Genomic DNA, 13250 nt, shown 5'->3' on the forward strand with positions numbered 1-13250 from the left:
TCCAAGAGTGCCGGCGGAGTGACTGAAAGGTGAGCTGAGGCGCCGTTGGCTTGATTGGGTATCTAGCTTGCGCTTCTGGTACAGTGGCCAGCGCTCCTTTCTCATTCACATTATGTGCACTTTATTTCTTGTTTGTGTGTGGTGTTACCACAGACTTCAGTTCCTCGATCTACATGTGGCGAGGAGAACCACGAGTCGACATGACGCGGCAGTGCGGGACCCAGCTACCTCCGACATTGATTTATCCGCCAAAACAGATAAGAGAGGCCGTAAAATGACATAGGAGCCGTATCAAGGTAAGACTAAAATTATGGCAACAGTTGGATTTCTCAACCAGTTTGCCGCGCAAAGAATCTCACGATTTAGACAACTGTTTTGGAACTCGCCTTCTAGAAGCTCCAGGGTAAGTCAAGATGCAGCAAGCTACAGTAGGTTGAGCCAACCGAAGCGCGAGGATGGCAAGAGGACCCACTTGGTGATGCAAGTTCGGACCGGCCCAGCCACTGTCATGTTGTCAGGTTCGATGGAGCCTTGGTCTGCAGCATCGAGGGTGACGACAGCATCCACGACAGCTCCGCCCAAAAGCTCAAAGTTGGTGCCGTTGCGAGACCAATTCTGATTTACAAACCCTCCTTCTTACAGCTCTTGCGACCGGGCCTAATACTTCAACAACTGTACGATTTGTGTTTGACTTCGTGCGGGTGGGGTGAGTGCTCACGACGGACTAACCACGCACTGCACCCCTTACTAGAGCTCCAACATCTCGACAACTCTTCGAAACAGTCGCAACCATGACTTCGTTACGAACCACAGAACACACTAAGTGGGTTGCGTCCTCTAGGCTCCCCTGTAATTGCTTCTCGTCAGGCTACAAACCCTAACCTTGGAATGTGCCCAGGACCGACCAAGAGTTAGCCATCAGCATCAAGAAGGCTACCAACAGCGATGAGATATCCCCAAAGCGCAAGCATGTGAGGGCATGTATTGTTTACACTTGGGACCACAGGTCATCCCTGGCCTTTTGGTCAGGCATCAAAGTGTATGATCCTACCACGAAGGGCTTGCGACACTCCAACGAGTGCTGACCAACTGAAACAGGCAACCTATCATGGCGGACGAGGTTCAGACATTCAAAGCTCTGATCACAATTCACAAAGTTCTTCAGGAGGGCCATCCATCTGCCATCAAAGAAGCCATGGGTAACCGTGGATGGATTGATGGCTTGAATCGTGGAATGCAGGGTGAGGGGATACGTGGCTACGGACCGTTAATTCGTGAATACGTCTACTACCTGCTTGCGAAGCTTTCGTTTCACCAACAGCATCCCGAGTTCAACGGCACGTTCGAATACGAAGAATACCTCAGCCTGAAAGCAATCAATGACCCGAATGAAGGCTATGAGACTATCACCGACCTCATGGTGTTGCAAGACAAGATTGAGCAGTTCCAAAAGTTGATCTTTTCCCACTTCAGAAATGTTGGAAATAACGAGTGCCGTATTTCTGCGTTGGTACCGCTTGTTCAAGAGAGCTATGGCATCTACAAGTTTATCACTAGCATGCTTCGAGCGATGCACTCAAGTAGGGACACAATCGACCTGTCATTTTCCCGGTATGAGAGTTACTGACATGAGGGATAGTTACGGGAGACGACGAGGCTTTGCAACCCCTTCGGCAAAGATACGACGCTCAGCATTACCGACTCGTCAAATTTTACTACGAATGCTCGAACCTACGCTATCTTACAAGCCTGATTACCATTCCCAAGCTACCTCAAGATCCGCCTAATTTGCTCGCCGACGATGACGAAGCTCCAGCGCTGCCTGCCAGACCTAAACAAGAAATTGAAAGAAACCCAACCCCCCCTGTAGAGCCAAAATCTCAGGAACCCGACGAGATCTCAGAGTTTTGGAAGAGTGAGCTGGACAGGCAGAACAGAGAATACGAAGAGCAGCAAAGAGTTCTTGAAGAGAGGCAACAGGCAGCACTTCTTGCTCAGCAGCAAGCTCAACAGCAGGCGCAGCGTGACTTTGAGGAGCAACAACGCCGGCTAGCTGAGCAACAGCAAAGAGAGCAAGAAGCTCTCTTGGCACAGCAGGCTCAATGGCAGACACAGGGCCGCCTGGCGGAACTGGAACGCGAAAATCTCAATGCCCGGGCACAGTATGAACGGGATCAACTGATGCTCCAGCAGTACGATCAGCGGGTTAAGGCCCTGGAAGGAGAGCTGTCACATATTCAGAACAGTCTTGGACAGCAGATCACTAGCAAGGATGACCAAATCCGAGCCTTGCAGGAGCAGGTAAATACTTGGAGGACAAAATATGAGTCGCTGGCGAAGCTGTACTCCCAGCTGCGACATGAACATCTAGATCTTTTGCAGAAGTTCAAGGCAGTTCAGTTGAAAGCTGCAAGCGCGCAGGAGGCCATCGACAGAAGAGAGAAACTGGAGCGGGAAATCAAGACAAAGAACCTCGAGTTGGCCGACATGATCCGCGAGCGAGACAGAGCTCTCCACGACAAGGACCGACTCAACGGGAGCAACAAGGACGAAGTCGAGAAGCTTAAGCGTGAACTTCGCATGGCCCAAGATCGTGCGGATAATTTGGAGCGCAGCAAAGGTAATGAGCTATCGACCATGCTGGCCAAGTATAACCGCGAAATGAGCGATCTAGAAGAAGCCCTTCGCAACAAGTCCAGAGCTTTGGAGGATTCGCAATCCCGGATGAGAGACGGAAACTCTGACCTCGAACAACTTTTGCGGGACAAGGAAGTGGAACTCGAAGTCTACAAGGCTGGCATGGACGAAGCTCTAGTTAAGTTGAATGACCTCGAGCAGAATCATGGCGAGACGGACCATGCCCTGGATGGACAGATTGATGCGTTGATAATGTCCAACCTTGACAAGATCAACAACATCATTGATTCCGTCTTGGAGGCGGGTGTTTCTCGCGTCGACGATGCCTTGTACGAACTGGACTCGTCTATGCAGGCTGGAAACCAGAATGCTTCCCCGTCATTCGCATTGTCACAGATCGAAAAGGCTTCAGATAGCGCAACCGAGTTCGCCACGGCCTTCAACAGCTTCATCGCTGACGGCCCAAACAGTACTCACAAAGAACTGATCAAGGCTATCAGCGTCTTTGCAGGTGCTATTGCGGACGTTTGCGGTAACACCAAGGGTCTAAGCAGATTGGCTACTGATGACAAGAAGACGGATTCTTTGATGAACGGGGCACGACAGTCCGCAGAGTCCAGCATCAAGTTCTTCCGCAACTTGCTTAGTGTTCGTCTGGAGGAACTTGACACAGATCAAAAAATCGATGTTGTCATCAATAGGAATCATGATGTTCAAATGAATCTTCAAAAACTCAACAAACTGGTTGAGGCATTTGCACCAGGATTTGGAAGGCTCACAAATAACAAGGGTGATCTTGGAGATCTAGTTGATTCCGAGCTGAACAAGGCGGCTGATGCCATTGCCGCCGCCGCAGCCCGCCTTGCCAAGCTCAAAAACAAACCCCGAGACGGCTATTCTACGTATGAACTCAAGGTACACGACTCGATCCTGGATGCTGCCATGGCCATCACCAACGCCATCACGCGACTCATCAAAGCAGCTACAGTCACACAGCAAGAGATTGTCCAAGCAGGACGTGGATCGTCATCACGAACAGCATTTTACAAGAAGAATAATCGTTGGACTGAGGGATTGATCTCGGCCGCCAAGGCGGTAGCATCGTCGACGAACACTTTGATCGAGACATCGGATGGAGTCATCTCGGGCCGCAACAGCCCAGAGCAGCTCATCGTTGCGTCCAATGATGTGGCCGCGTCCACGGCGCAGTTGGTGGCCGCAAGCAGAGTAAAGGCAGGATTCAGGTCCCAGAGCCAGGAGAACCTCGAGCAGGCAAGCAAGGCAGTCGGGGCGGCATGCAGAGCCTTGGTACGCCAAGTACAGAGCATGATCCGTGAGCGCAGCCAGGACGATGAGCAAGAAGACTACGCCAAGTTGGGTGCTCACGAATTCAAGGTCCGCGAGATGGAACAGCAGGTAAGCATGAGACAATTTCTTTCGTTTTTGTTTTCACAGTACTGTACAGTGCAGTCCAGTACTATTTTCTGGAGAAGATGGTCAATTCACGTTACAAATCCCGTACAGTTACACACAGAGACACAAGCACGGCGTCTATCGAGATTTGTGCGTGCCTGTGTGCTGTGCCTGTTGAATCTCGAAGTCCAGATCTTCCCTCTTCCAGAGCATCACCGACATACCCTACATCATTTGTGTCTCATTCTTGCATTCAGTTTCCCTATTTCAACCCTTTACATTATGCCGTTTCTGTCCAGTGTCCGTATCCGGACAGCCTAAGCGCCCTTCCCCTTTCAATGTCCTTATCCCACATCTCGGCCAGCCTCAAGTGTCGGCAATGCCGCGTTGAGGTGACCCGATCCATTAGCCACATATAAGCCCTCTCCTTTGGGTGGCAACCCCCCCCCCCTTTGTCTAACACACCTCAAAGCCAAGGTGTTTGGCTCTGTTCTCGGATGCGTATCCGGGGTGTCTGAGACGTCATGAGGTTGTCCATACTGGATCGGGCCTCTTGCATACTGCAAGCTGCTGCATGGCCCTGCAAGGTTCACCCATCATTCAGCCCCCTTCAAGGGACCCCGGATCGTCCACGTTAGTGGCGGACAATCTGGCTTCTCTTTGGCAAATGTCCGCTGAGCTCTGCTGAGTTTTGCTCAGTCGTGCTTAGTCGTACCCTGTCGCTTCTGGCTTGTTCCCACCGCTCCACATCTCACATTTGACATGGGCTTCAACACAGACCGGAGGATGGTTTTTGCTAACAAGATACCCCTCTTGGGGTGGGTTGCGCAACAGGTCGAGATTCTCAAATTGGAAAATTCATTGGCTGCCGCCCGACACCGGCTGGGTGAGATGCGTAAGATTTCTTACCAGGAGGAGTAGTTGAGGGACGTCTCATTCGATGGTCATGCTGTAAAAGCGCGAGATTTACAGCCCTACGAGCAAACATGCCCTGCGTTGCCGTCTCTGTCTCAAACTTGTTGATTTGTTTGCAGCAGCCTTTTCAACAAGCCAGATTGTTTGGGGGGAGGGGTTTCTGTTATTTATTTTTATTTTATTTTATTTCCGTCCCAAGAGCAAATGTTGCCCACGGTGCTGAGCCGTACCTGTACCTGTACCTGTAGCTGTTGTACGTGTTGATCACCAACAGTGCCTCATGAACCCCCCGAGTGAAAGCACCATCACGACCATTGGGGGCTAGACCCGACCCTCTGCACGGCGCTCACAATGTGGTCACGTTGTTGAGGTTTCCTGTGAGCCACCTTGTCCTTGTCTTCGCCTGCCGCGGCGCCACGAACTAAATAAATTGAAAGTTGCCCTGTTGTGGTCCTTTTGCAGCAACGTACTCATCCGAGGCGGAGTCATCCCCAGATCGTTGCAACGCCGCTCTAATCTACAGCGAGTACGGAGTACAGTGCAGAGCAGTCCTAATCTACGGAAAAAGCCAAGTTGTTTCACAAGATTCGCAAAGAAAATGGAGTGGGGAAAATGTCGCTGTTCGTAGCCCCAGGTTCAGCGGCGGACAAAAAAGCGGTGGATTCATTCGTTGGAATACGACACGAGGAGGTGTGTGAGAAACATATTGAAATGTCAATTGTGAACGGGACAATATGTGATCTGAGTGTCAAGGTCACCACGGAGGCTCAGCTTTCCGACCTGCCGAAAGATTGGGCAAAAGCTGAGAGGCAGAGCTGAGACGGGGGAGCCTAGGCATGGGATTCAAGACTGGGAATGATTGGTCTGAGATGGAGCGTCGAGACTGAATGGAGGACCCTACGGAGGACTGTTTAGTAATGTACGGTACTGTACCGGTACAGGACTAGTAAGTATGACTGTTGAACGGACTTTGAAGAATAAATGTTTCGACCAACGAAAGCCCCCTTCCCTGAAACCGTGAAGTCACTCACCATGTAATAGCATCTGTAGATATGCGCCGACGAGAACCAACCCATTAGGTTGCAATGACCGGAGGAAGAATCCAAAGGCTAGCTGTATGAACGAGAAAACGGGATCCGTGTAGAGTTGTGATGGGATATCGGCCTGCCGAATCCGGTAATTTTTTTTTACTGACGAGACGAGGTGGTTGATTGAACATCTGAAGTTTGGCACCGCACAGGACGGCAAGACGAACACAAAGAGACTCAGTCCCGTCACAGCCTGACAATTCTCCTACATTGCACAAAGTGTGCGGAATATACCGAATGACGAAAACGTGGCTGCTAGAAGGAGCATATTGGCGCAAGACGACAGACGCTAGCAGGTCTGCTGTGATTTTCACGCAGGGCATTAGTTCATGTTCCGGAAGCTTAAAAGAGCGGTTTTAAGAGCTAACAAAGGCGGCTCATAGGAACTAACGGCTGCTAATAGTAGATGAGAAGATGACGTCGAGCTTCTCATGTGTGTTGTGTTGGCTCGCCATGGAGAGAAGGGTGTGATGGATACGCCATATCGGTGATTTGACGAGCTTCATCAGGGCCCCATCACCGTGAGCTGCTCGAGCACTGCTCCGTATACCGTACTGCAAACAAAAGCAGTCAGCAAGTACCGGCACAGTACTAGATAGCACATGTATTCAGTCTTGTCTCGGCAAGGCATGCGAAGACTCGTGGATAGTCGAAATGGCCAAGCAGGCATACCCCAGTCGAATCTTCCCACAGTCCTCTACTCTGTACGGCGCAATCCGTCCTATGCCTCCAATCAGAAGAATAGAGCTGCCTGGATGCACAGCAAAGCACAGTACAGTTCGTAGTCTCTGGCTCTCTGTGCGTCTCTTTGCAGTCAACTAGCCATATCCGAGGACCATGCAGCATTCTGGTTTGATGCGGAGCAAGACCACGCCACCGCCAAGGATCATCGTGGAGCACTCACTCTGCGTGTGTTGAACACTAGCTCAACCGTCTCGCGTCCTGTTGCGGGCCAGCAACCCTTGGCTGTGCTTCAAAATATGTGACATGTTTGAAATTCCATCTCGCCAAGCGACGCAGAGCAACATGATGGGCTCGTGCTCAGGTGACCTTGTTGGCCTGCGGCTATCCTTGCGCCTCGTTTACCAGCGAAGGCGCTTTATGGCCAGCCACAAGCCCGGTCTGACAGAGAGGGACATGGATCACAAAGAGGTACCTTTGTCCTCGATCGCGGCACGAGGGTTTACATGATGGTATAACCCTGTACTGAATTGGATCTGTTGCAATGCGTAATCCCTGGCCCAAGGTTTATGTCTCCCGTCGTGTCATTGATCAAAGACCGGGGAACAGAAATTGATGTTTTAGGCCGTCAAGACACATTTGAGCAGTCATTTCTCGCGCTCATGACACCCAATTCTCGTGCCCAGGGGCGCACTTCTGAAGGCATTGGCAGCAGCGATTCCTCAAACTAATGAGAGAAGGAAGGCGGCCAAAAAAAAAAAAAACACCATCCTATCTTATACGATCTGCATTTTCCAAACACAGACAAATGCATGAAACACTGCCGTTTTGGCCTCATGTCATATCGCTGTATTAAGAAGGCGCTTTGTGGCTGCATTGCAGGCGGGCGATGGTTTTGTGGAAATATGTCACAGTTCATCTCATTCTTCAAAACTCAAGTTAGCCAAGGACGTGAGCGATGGAGCTGGACATGCTGGCACGAATACGTAACAGACGGAATCACGTCCTGTAGATGAAGAGTCGGGCATGGTCCGAGGCTCCACGGTCCTGGGGCCGATTTTGCATCTGACCAACAGTTGGAGGAGGCAACGGCCCAACGCAACTACCAACGGGATTCCTAATAGGGATCCCTTGAGGACCGCATCACGGCGCTAGTGGAATAGAAAATGCTGCCAGACATGGGAAAAGTATTTCGCTTGGAAAGGGTTCTCAATATCTCACGGAGTGCTATTGTGAATTGTGACACGTTAGCATTTTGCAAAGCGAACGTCGATATTGTGCTGTGCTGTAACGTACCAAGGCTTTAATCCTCGTTCAAACATGACTTAGTTGGCTGTGAATAATTATATGCCGTGGCTGACATGGCAAGTGTACTGTACATTGCCAGGGCATCTACCCTGCTGTACGGCTGCACTTTGGGCCTCAAGTGAGTTAAAAGTGAACTCGCTGTTTGCTGCCTGACTCACTCTCGTACGGTTGACCATTACCACGAGGAAAACAATACACGACGAGACAGAACGGATGCATTGATACACCAATGAATCAGTGAACTGGCCGGGGATGGAGGAGGGGTGAGCGTATAACTTTGAAGCTGGTGTGGACCCCTCATCCACAAGATGTCAAGATGTGAAGTGAAGATAAGGTGATGACAGATGTGGGGTATTCAAGGATGAGGTGTAAGTGAGCAGTGAACGCCCTTGACGCTGGAGGAAATGAACAGCAGCTAACTAGCTGCATACTGAACATGTACGTGCTCCAATGGCAGCTATCGAATGCTCATCTGATGGGCGGTGCGCGGCTTCAGATAGCAGGAGTGGAGGTGGAGTTGACGAAGATCATGGCCAACGTCTCGATACAGTAACATCTTGTCCTTTGAGGTGAAACCCAATGGAGGAACTTGTCAAATTGTCCATCTTCATAGAATGACTCGCCACCGTGTACAATGCCTTCTCTTCATGTACTGTATAAGTCGGAGGTATTATTGTACGGACGCGTCCGCGATATGCAGGACTGAGATGCATTGGTAGTGTGGTTTTTGGCGCCTCTAGTAGATCACGTTTTGCAAGAGGTGCGCAAGGTGGTCAGTGATGTGAGAGTATGACGGCATTGCTACTCCTTGAACGTTCAAGCGCGCGCCAGGCAGCGATATAACTAACTGTTGTGAGTGGGACAACAAGCGTCTATTCTTAGATCCAAGCGCTAAAGGCAAGAAATCCCTCAGCAAGTCAAGTGTCAAGGAGCACTGGCAGGGAATTGAACGTTTCTAAATTCGAACGTGACCAACGATCGAAATTGTCTGTATCTTCCGGCCACATCAGGGTAGTTTGACTCGTGCGTATGTGACTTTCTGTGCAATGATGTCGTTATCGATCCTAGTCATCAGGGTTGAGATTGATCGAAGAGATTCGAGCACGACCATATGACAGCTTTGTCTTGATCGTACTAACCATTGAGCCACTTGGCTCTCCAAGCCACGTCTGATCCGACGTGCCAACTCCTGGGCGGAATATCAGGGCATTGTCGAGTCGTGTCCATGCCATATGGCAGTAGTAGGAGAGCCGTCGTGGATTATTGCCTCTTTCCCTGGGCAAGTCTGTATATTGACACAGCGACTGTGACGAGAAAGTCCGCCGCACTCTCCTGTCGTGTCCTGTGCTGAACTATACTGTAACGATCTGCATCGTGAATACCTGCGAGGTAGGGTGCTAAATGGTGGCCGTGTAAGTTGTATGGATGAACTCTGACGCCACTTGGCCCGCCACCATGCACCATGGTCGGAAAAATGGTGAGTCGCACTGAGCTATGCAGCATACCCTGCCATTTCGAGAAGTCAGGAACGAGAAAGACGGACATTATGAGGCGCGAGCTTTTGATCATGATACACTGGGCAGCACGCATTGATCTATTTCGATGGCTGGCAATGGCGCAAAGACCGGCTGAGTGAGACATGCTCGACGGAGACGCCACAACGAGCGAGGGTCGAAGAGGAAGAGAGAGCTAGAGAGTCAGAGAGCGAGTGAGAGAGGGACATATAGACACACAACAACGGTGACAAAGACAGAGATGGCAAAATGCTGGGAGGCAAGGCATGGCTTTGCTGTGTCGAGATGAAATTGGCCGTGGTTGGCGCCGTCGATGGGCAGATGACGAACTGAATCAAGGACTAGGAGGCGGGAAATGAAAGCCATGGAAGCGAACCACGAGCGGGCGGCAGCGGCACCCGGTGGCAGCAAGAGGACTGGACTTGACGCTTGCAGGAATTGTGGAAGCATTGAGTCGCGTCGATCAGAATCTACAATTGAAGGTGTCTCGTTCTGGCTGGCTCGGAGTACGGAGTACAAGATTGAGGGCTGGATGCATGCATGTGTGTGGGAGACTGAGGGAAAGAGCAGCCAGGGCAAGGCGGAGACTTAATCGGAGACATATCTTGAGGAAGGCGCCACTCCGTTTAAGAGTGCATGTATGGAAAGGGTATGGAGAGAGTCTGGTCTAGGTCTGCTTTGCACGCATGGAGTATCATGGGAATAAGTGGTCGAGGGTCCATAGCCAGACCAGGATCAGTGCGATGACTTGTTTCTCTGTTCGGAGATGTCAAGGCCTGATTGGGGGAATTGAGGATGCTGAGGGTTCAGAACGAGGGGCTGAAAGGGTGATGGCGTTGATGGCGTCGATGGCGTCGATGGCGTCGATTTGGTGGCTTCTTTTTTATTTTGGCTCTAGAACCAGATGTCTCACGTCTTTTTTGCGTGGAGGAGCCGGAGTTGAAGGCGTTGAGCCGCAAAGAAGATGCAGCCAAAGCACTCAATTGACAGATGTGTACAGTACCCGGTCTGCACAGCACTGTAAATACACCCAAATGGCGTAAAGTTGGATAATGTAGTTTCTATTTTAGAAGTTAGCTACCTAGGTAGTTAGCCCCTATCGCCGACGCCATGTGTGCATGTGTGCATGCATGTGTGTTTGTGTGTTTGTGTAAGCGCATGTGTTTGTGTCGTATTGCTCCTAAATTGCTGACGTCCATGTGCACCTTCCCTTCATCAAGCAACAGACCTCACCTCCATCAACATCAAGCCTCATGTCGCCCGCAACATCCTGGACTAGACCAGTCTCCAGTCTTCACCACAACTCAAACGTCTCGAACATGCCCATTTCCATTTGATACAGCACAGCACTGTATTCACCATGCTAAAAAGTTGCAAGCCATGGCCGCCCTGTGTGTTGCGCCTGCCGCTACTTTAAGTACCCTAGTCAAGTAATCTGCTTGAGCTGAGACACCGCCTTGAATGGACCCTTCTCACATCAACAACGGACGGAGTATTCCATTTGACCCCCCTCCCCATCTCCAACGATGCCGCCTCGGAAGATAGCCTGGCTGGTTCGGACGACATTCGATGGCCAATTCAGTGAGTGTTGGCTGGACTCGAAACTTTCACCACCACCACTGCCACCACCGCCATTAGTCACAACAAAGCCGTCGACTTGCGCCTGGAAACAACGTTGACAACACAACACCTTGGACCGCTCCTTTGTCTTTACTTTTTTGTCATAATCTCTCCGCGCGGGCGCATCTGGCCAAATTACTCAACCGAGACACCCGCTGCCGTTCCGTCTACAACCCTCCAGCAAGAGTTGGCTTCACATGGTTCAAGGCTTGCGCAGTCTGGCTAAGCTCCCGACGCCCCAAGGCTTTTGGCATTTACTGGCCCAAGTTCCTCAATGACCTCAACTGGCTATTCTGAAAGCCGCGAACAAAGCCCCACGGCCTGGTCTCGTCTCGTCTCGTCTCATATGTTTTTCTTCGCCGTGCCTGCCTGTGTACCTGTACGCAGAAACTTCCACACCCTCCAAGGAGTCAACCGAGAAACAATTCTGGTTCGTTGTCACCATCGGACGCTTCTCTGGCTCTTTCATCGAAACGGCAACCCGAAAAAACCGAAACCTGTCTACCCCAGACCTCGACTGTTCCACGTTCTCATCCACTCTCGCCAGATGGGCGGTGGCAATTAGTACTCAAGACATGGGGTGCATTGTGCGTATCGATTCTTCCATCTCCAGGCCTTTTTGCACTTGTAAGCACACAACCAACTGTGAAGCCTCTTTCCTTTTCAAAAGATGTCGATCTGTATTGTAGTCCCCCACGTTTCGGAAACTTTTCTTATTCCCCTATGATGTCTTGGTGTTTTCTGGTTGAAAACTCGGGGACAAATACACACAAAATGTCTGATGCTTGGTCGTACAGAGCTGCGGCATGGTTTTATCGGGACCAGGATGTTGGCGTTGGGAACCTTGCCTCGGGCTTTATTTCCAGAATTTTGACTCTGACACCAGACCACCACCAATAAGTGACCGCACCGTCTTTTTGTCATGCAGCGCAGACCTCGCGGGAACTGGGAACTGAGAACTGGGAGTTGGGAATTAGGAACTGGGGGTCCTATCAACTCGGGCGCTATAGCCAGCCCGAATTAATTGCTCAATCTCGAGCATTGACGTAAAACTTATGATTTTATCGATCCGGCCAGCAACCTTGTTGCTTAGCGCTCGACCATGATGCCGCTATTGTCAAGCACGGAGCAGCGTCATATTGTCAAGCCTTGTAGGCCAACATATGCTTCTCCCTAACTGCTCAACGGCCCATTTCGAGGTGGATACTGTCAACCAACACTCCATGCCGTCGAGCTGGGTCACACCGTATCCAACAAACTCACGGCATCGAAAGGACAAGAAGCATTGCAGACTTGGTCAGCGCGATTTCTACCGTTGACATGTAACAAAATATCAGATGAAAGCTACGTCATGATCGTCTGGTACCTCGATGTCTGTCTCTCTTCCCCGTATCTCGGGAGCTGACGGGAACATTTATTTCTGGGCATGAACGGCTGGTCTTTGACAATGTGGCGCCGATGTAGGTTCGCAATGTCTAAGTAGAAGAAGCGTTTTACACAAAATCTGTAAAATAACACAGAGAAACGATTTGTCAAGATTGAAATCTCGTTGGATGCTCCAACATGGCACTTGATATCAAAAAGCACCACTTTTTCCATGTAACACAAGAAATCTAGCCCAGGGTCACATCCCTTTCTCCATACCAGTGCCAACTACCGGGGTATTACAAGGCTAGATACGGGCAGGGCCGTCCTTTTTGCCTGCCCTGTCGATATTAAACGCCTCCACACCAAGTAGGGCTGCTCAGATCTCAGTACCACAATACCTGGTTGTTCGTGTGCCTTGGTGCTGCGGTACCGCACAGAGAAAAGGAGAGAAACCTGGCCATTTAGCACATGGCCTCGGAACTCCGGCAGTGACAAACCCACCTACCAACCAACTAACTCTGTAGATCTTGTTGAAAGAAGGTTCCTGCATATTAAGGATTACTCTTTTTGGATCCGTAGATATTATGCGGTCTATTCACCAATGTTCGTGTCATGTCCACTGGTCACAGCGTTGAAACCACCTAGGCAGTTGATCTCTCGTCCACCTGCAGTGATTCAGGAGTTCTCGGCCGAGAGAGGAAACAAG

General features: G+C 50.5%; 2 protein-coding genes across 2 annotated transcripts; both read left to right on the forward strand.

Annotated features, from left to right (window-relative positions):
- Positions 1 to 791: 791 nt before the first annotated feature.
- On the forward strand, positions 792 to 4971 carry VFPPC_04590 (cytoskeleton assembly control protein Sla2; the record flags this gene model as incomplete). Its single annotated transcript, XM_022428407.1, has 5 exons — positions 792 to 823; positions 899 to 1039; positions 1099 to 1580; positions 1640 to 4053; positions 4969 to 4971. The coding sequence occupies 5 exons, from the start codon at positions 792 to 794 to the stop codon at positions 4969 to 4971; spliced, it is 3072 nt and encodes a 1023-aa protein (XP_022284478.1).
- A 6479-nt stretch (positions 4972 to 11450) lies between these two features.
- On the forward strand, positions 11451 to 11741 carry VFPPC_15818 (hypothetical protein; the record flags this gene model as incomplete). The annotated part of the gene is made up of 1 exon (XM_022428982.1): positions 11451 to 11741. One exon carries the CDS (start codon positions 11451 to 11453, stop codon positions 11739 to 11741), a length of 291 nt encoding a protein of 96 aa, XP_022284479.1.
- Between the last annotated feature and the right edge of the window lie 1509 nt (positions 11742 to 13250).

This window comes from Pochonia chlamydosporia, chromosome 3 (genome assembly GCF_001653235.2).
Source record: "Pochonia chlamydosporia 170 chromosome 3, whole genome shotgun sequence".
NCBI classification, from domain to species: domain Eukaryota; kingdom Fungi; phylum Ascomycota; class Sordariomycetes; order Hypocreales; family Clavicipitaceae; genus Pochonia; species Pochonia chlamydosporia.